Source organism: Delphinapterus leucas, chromosome 3 (assembly GCF_059928025.1).
Source record: "Delphinapterus leucas isolate spDelLeu-1000000601 "Yukka" chromosome 3, BTC_Dleu_Yukka2, whole genome shotgun sequence".
In the NCBI taxonomy this organism is placed as follows: domain Eukaryota; kingdom Metazoa; phylum Chordata; class Mammalia; order Artiodactyla; family Monodontidae; genus Delphinapterus; species Delphinapterus leucas.
In genome coordinates this window covers 156,546,999-156,553,521 of record NC_143131.1, presented here as the reverse complement: position 1 = coordinate 156,553,521, position 6,523 = coordinate 156,546,999, and the positions used below count along the sequence as shown (strand labels likewise).

Sequence of the window (6,523 nt, the reverse complement as noted above, 5' to 3'; positions counted from 1 at the left end):
CTTTGTTCAGATCCCATAATGACCACCTGGTCCAGATTCCAAGGAAAAGCTGCAGTTGTACGTATAGGTTAGTCTACACGGAGTTCATACCATGTATATGGGTGTATCTGTACATACACAGCCTTTGTAGAGCTACAAACCCAGATTTCCTCCCATTGTACCAAGTGGGATGCATAGGTGGCAAGAAAGGACAGCGAGAGTTGGACCAAAAAGAACCTCTCTGGGAACGTGAGAGGGACAATGGCAGAAATAAGCACAAACCAGCCTGGGACACCTTTATTACACTCTTGTGGGCTAAGGAGCCCAGGGCAAGAACTCATGGGTTTAAGAAATGGCTCTTTATCAAATGATGTTAAGGAAAAAAAATACACCTATGTCAGCCTCATTCCTTTGGTCATTACAAAGCAACAACAACAAAAAAATTAAAGTTATTCATAAATTGTGGGAAGTTCAAGGAACATCTCTGCTCTGTGCCTTCCCTTCCCTCTCTTCTCCAGAGGTGGAAGAAGCAAGTCCTCAGGAGATGCTGCAATAGCTGGTTGTTGGAGGTTTTTTCACTTTTATTTTCTATAAAAGCAAGAATGAATGAGATCTAGTGGGAATGTCCCCTTCCCCAGTTGGGACAATGGCTGGGTTGGAGGTGAAGAGTCTCCTTTCACTGGAAGGTGTGGTGCAGAGGCAGTAGGGAAGGGTGGGTTCGCCAGCAGGAACGTTCACTGCTAACCTCGAGTGCACACACAGGTGGTGACTTTTGCAGGCAGCATGGTTTCTGATCCTTCCTGAGGATGCAGCAGTCTTTTAAAAAAAATATTGTATTATAATAATAATAATATGAATTTCTCTCTCTTATTTTTTTGTTTTTTTCCATTTCTTTTAGGGATTGGGGTTGAAAAGGAGAGGAAGAAAAAGTGTCATTCGTCTGTTAGGTCCTGAACAAAGAGAACTTCTGTGTGGCTGAGTCCGGCCTCCTGCAGCGTGGGGGGGTTGGGCCACTCCTCTGAAGGGGTGCAGGGCAGCACCCTCCGGGGAAAATTGGCTTCAATCTGAAACTTTTCAGGGCTTTCTTTCAAGGAGAATAAGAAGTCGTGGATTACCTGCAGAAAAAGAAGGTAATTTTCTATTACCTATAGAAAAAGAAGGGCAGTGAGAAAAAGACAAAGACACACACACACACACAACCATGAAATCAAATATACCCCAGCTCTCCCCAGGGTAACTTGGAGATATGAAGTAATCACATTAGACTGAAATTCCATTTCAAAGTCGATCAATTTCAAAGAGCAAACATGTCGGACAACTCTTTCAAGAGATTTATTACACAGCCCAATGCTAGTCCTACTCTGAATTGACCCATCTGTTTCTTTTTTGAAAACCTGTCTGATATAAAGTTAAACATTTTTAACTTACAAATAATCAAGAGTTACAGAAAAGTTGGAAGCACAGGTACAGAATTTTTTCTTTGAACCAGTTGAAAGTGAGCTACCAACTGAATGTCCCATCACCCCAGAATACTTGTGTATATCTTTTCTTTTTTTTTTTTTTTTTCGGTAAGCGGGCCTCTCACTGCTGTGGCCTCTCCCGTTGCGGAGCACAGGCTCCGGATGCGCAGGCTCAGCGGCCATGGCTCACGGGCCCAGCCGCTCCGCGGCATGTGGGATCCTCCCGGACCGGGGCACGAACCCGTGTCCCCCCCATCGGCAGGCGGACTCTCAACCACCGCGCCACCAGGGAAGCCCTCTTGTGTATATCTTAAAAACAGGGCAATCACCTTCATAATACAACCCTCAAAATCAGGAAACTTAACTGATACATTACTACTGTAATATAATAATGTACATTAAATTTTTATTCAGGCCCCATTCAAGTCTTGGCAGTTGCCTTTTATAGCAAAAGGATCCAGTTTTAAATTGTATGTTGCATTTAGTAGTTGTCACATCTCCTAAGTCTGCTCCTTTCAGCCTGGAACAAATCCTCAGGATTTCCTTGACTTTCACGACCTTGACACTCCTAAAGATTACTGGTCAGTTACTTTGTCTCTCAATTCGTTTATCTGATGTTTACTCTTTTTTTTTTTAACTTATTTATTTATTTTATATTTATTTTTGGCTGTGTTGGGTCTTCGTTTCTGTGCGAGGGCTTTCTCCAGTTGTGGAGAGCGGGGGCCACTCTTCATCGCGGTGCGCAGGCCTCTCACTGTCGCGGCCTCTCCCGTTGCGGAGCACAGGCTCCAGACGCGCAGGCTCAGTAGTTGTGGCTCATGGGCCCAGCCGCTCCACGGCATGTGGGATCTTCCCGGACCGGGACATGAACCCTTGTCCCCTGCATTGGCAGGCAGATTCTTAACCACTGCGACACCAGGGAAGCCCTGATGTTTACTCTTGATTAGATTCCAGTTATGCATCTTTGACAGGAGTATTACAGAAATGATACTGTGCTCTACTCAATGCATCCTATTCAGGTGGAGTACAATTTCATTTTGCTCCATTACCTATGATGTCCACTGTGACCACTTGATTAAGATGGTGCCTGCCAGGCCTCTCCACTCTAAGTTAGTCTTTTCTCCTTTGTTATTAATGAGCATTTTTTTGGGGGGGGGGTACTCTGAGACTACAGAGACATTCGGCTCCTCAAACTTTCTTCAATTTATTTATTTATATTAATATAGAGCCATGCTTTCCTATTTTATTCAATAGGTTCTAATGTTCAAACTGTTTCAGATGGAGTCTGAGGAGCCCAATCAAGCTGGCCTCCACGTCTTTTTGACGTGTCTCCATCATTCTTTGAACAATTCCTTGCTTTGTGGTACAAGGTGTTCCAGGCTAATCTTGTATTTTCCCTGTCCCAGTCCTGGAATCAGCCATTTCTCCAAGGAACCGTGATTCTTCTTAATGGACAATGCTATTTAAAAACCACGATCTAGGGAATTCCCTGGAGGTCCAGTGTTTAGGATTCCACGCTTCCACTGCAGGGAGCATGGGTTCGATCCCTGGTCGGGGAACTAAGACCTTGCATGCTGTGTGGTGCGGCCAAAAACGAAAAAACAGAAAATAAATAAATAACAACCACGACCTAGGTGCTAGGTATGTTCATTGCTATTGGGGTGCTGATGTTCCCAAGCACTCGCTGTGGAGAAAGCCAGACAATGTGTACATACATATATGCATCTATATTTCTATTTCCCCCTGTATACTGACAGCCATGAGTTGATTCCCCTCTCCTCATGTATACCCTCCTTACCTGGTTCTGGATTTAACACCCACCCCATCCCCAGGCCACTTGGGCTCTGACCTCTCTGCACTGGGTGCTCTCACATATGCACACCTCCTTCACTTGATCGAGATCTGACACCTTCCACGTAGACCTCTCTTCTGTGAGAAAGCCCTCTTCACCCTGTACCCTGGCAAGGTACAGGTAAATTCTTATTTTCCCCTGTCTCTTAATGCCACACATTAAGAACAGGCACCCTGGATCTGATCTATGGTCCTCTTTATCTCAAAGTCTGTTTTTAACAAGACTCTAAGGGATGTGCAGTGAAGGGCACTGCTGACCTCTTTCAGGTCCATCCCAAAGATCAGGAGCACCCCATTCAAGTTACCCTTACTTTTTTGAGGGTATCTATTTCTATTTCCTTTTTGTTCCACCTTTCATAAGTTTATTTCCCTCTGCCTGAAGAGGCTATTGCTACAAATCCATTTAAGGAGTAAATTCATTTTCCTTTCACCTAATCCATTCATGATTTTACAAAATTCTCATATTTTGGTCCATCAACCTTAATCACTTTCAGCTCCTTTCTCTGTCTTTGCAATTTCCATTAACATTCATTCTCCTTTTCTTTTCTTTTCTTGAGATGCATCAGTTAGACTTGCACCAAGTATTCTTGGTATGAACCCAACAGGGTTTTACAAAAGGGCAAAATATCTTGCTTCCTTTTCAGTCACTGCTTGACAATACTCAACACTGATACAACACTGACATTTTCTGTTTATCATTGGCAATGCACCAATACCATCAGGAAACAGATGAAATCACCTCTACAGGTCCCTTGTGGTTCATAATGGATAGAAAAATGATTTCTGGGCTGAGTATAATTTGGTTTCTCTCTTACATGCATTCATTTAGGAGAAAGTCAGCTGCCACTTTTCTGCTCACTCTTGAAGGCTAGAGATTTTTCTACAGTTTACCCTTTTTTATCCTAGCTTTTAACAACTGTCAAGAGCTGAGCATCATACACAAACTGAGCATTTTGCTGAACATTCACTCATTGAGAGTATTTATAAAGGGTAGAGCTCACAGAAGATCACACAAAGTCTGCAGGAGCACTAAAAAACTGTAACTCACTATTCAGTTACATGTTATTAACTCTATAAATGTTAAATGAAAGGCCAGCACTGCCAATACACCTCTCCTCTTACACTTCTTTCTTTCCCATCTGATCCTTGTCCCCATTTACGAATTATTTCTCTCCATCTGAAGTTTTTTTCTTCTTTAAAAAATAACTTGTAGTGTAAACATATTTAAAAAGCCTACAAGGATTAAATATTTAACAAATGGGTTGGTTCCCCTTTGGCTAAAAGTCTATTCTATTCCACAATTCTAACAGATTTTCCTCCAAAACTCTCAAGAGAGGAAATTTTGGTTACGCTTTTCATATACAAAATGATAATTAGAGTTTGGGGAGTAAAAGCTCCATAAGCGCTTGGGCATACTACAGAGAAACTGTCAGTGAACATGGCTGCAAGCTAATACTCACACAGAAAACAGTAGTTAGGAAACACATCAAGGAAAGGGAATGAACATTTAGAAACCATCTACTACATGCTAGGTCCTGTGTGAGGCTCATTCATGTTATTCCCAACTAAAACATCCAAAGTTAGAGATGTGAGCACCTTCCCCCATATAAATCAATGTATAAATGAGAGATAAACAAATAAAACGAGGAAGCTGTTGCTTCTCTCTCACTAGGATGCCTCACAACGTTTTACTCTGAATTAGCTCTTTGAATCGTCTTACATTCCTTACTGGCCAGTAAGCTCCATGAATTCCAGAACCACGCTTTACTCACCTGCATAACCCCTAGGGTGCCTAGCACAGTGCCTGACATACCTTCAGTTTAATGTTATCAGAGGACAGGTTATATTTCCATTTTACATGCAGGATATATCTGAGGCCCTATAAGAGACTCTGTAACTTGTCCAATGTTTTCCAGTTAAACAGGAGAAGTAATGAATGTGCTACCCAGCCTCACCTGACTACAGAGCATCCACATTTCTATTATGCAGTTTATTCTTGATTATTTCAAATGATCAGGGAAATGGCAGCATCTATTATAGTTGTAAACTTGGAAAGGCAACTTACCAATGCTCAATATAAACAGGAACTTCCTTCTGATAATAAACACCAAAAACAATAGCATTTGAATGCTTACTATGAGCCAGGCACAATGTTGAGCACTTTACATATGAACTTAATCCTAACAATCCTATTAGAGAGTGACTATTATACCCATTTTAAAGATGAAGAAACTGAGGCTTACAGATTAAGTAAACTGACCAAGGAAACACACCTATTAACACTGGAACAATGAGAATTTGATCTTCATTCTGTGAGACTCTGAGAGTCTCTGCTTGTAACTACATCCCTATGGAATGACAAACACTATTTACCTATGGACACCAGATATACAAGGTAGCCCTACTAAGTGGGGCTTCTAATGGGCTGAGTAGAAAGAAAGAGTGACAACTGCATGCAAGCTGTGCATGCACTTATATTCAGTTGTGTAATTCCAGTCCTTCCAGGGCAGCGGGGATAGAGTTTTTTCTACACAGCAAGGGGTTCTGGTGGGATTCTAAAGCCAATGTGAGTCGAGCAGCTTGGAAGAGCCTCCCACCTCCAACATACAAGTCTTTTGTGGGACTTCTTGGTAAGCTATCTTTTCTTCTTAGCAGAGCTCAAACATGATAAAATGAAACCTTAATAACTGCTTTGAGTTGGCAGCTAGACCTGAAGGAACATACAATAATTCAGTGCACTCTTCTCTCTGCCCCACCTCCTTCCTCCCCTGTTCATCAGAGCAGCAGATACAGCAATAACACTCTTGAGAGTCTTTAAAAGTTTCCATATCTACAGCCCAGACAGCCCAGACTTTACATACACTTCACACAACTTAGGCAGTCCTTACTGTTAGAGACTGTGAAAAGTGGAATCGTCTTTCTACTCGAGAATCATTGGGTAATTTGAAAATGATTTTGACACTTTCAGGGTCATCAGGGGAAGGCTCCGGGGGCAGGCACTCCAACTTCCTTTCCTTCTCCTCTTGCAAATTCTGTAGAGACACAAAGCAAAGGTGAGGCTATGGCTCCAATCAGGGAACAAGGAAACAAGAAACACAATCACAACATGTAGGTTTACTAGGCAGTCAGACGAAAAATTAATGACCAGTATCAGAAGAAAACTTCTTGGCAAGGGTCAGAAACACTCTAATTCAAATTATATTTATTTGATTACATACTATTGCATCACATGT

The 6,523-nt window shown here is 42.0% G+C and overlaps 1 protein-coding gene across 8 annotated transcripts in view; it reads right to left on the bottom strand.

The window, feature by feature from the left end:
• Positions 1–260: 260 nt before the first annotated feature.
• Positions 261–6,523, bottom strand: part of LOC111169825 (FAS-associated factor 2) — a 57,314-nt gene continuing 51,051 nt past the window's right edge. For 7 of the 8 annotated variants that reach the window (XM_089909701.1, XM_089909696.1, XM_089909702.1 and 4 more), the window contains 2 exons: positions 6,179–6,322; positions 261–1,124 (listed from right to left, as the gene is read on the bottom strand). In XM_089909701.1, the coding sequence (XP_089765827.1) occupies positions 912–1,124; positions 6,179–6,322 (357 nt within the window). In that variant the 3' untranslated portion in view covers positions 261–911. The remainder of the gene's footprint in view (positions 1,125–6,178; positions 6,323–6,523) is intronic. The other variant, XM_022564334.2, reaches the window with a different exon arrangement.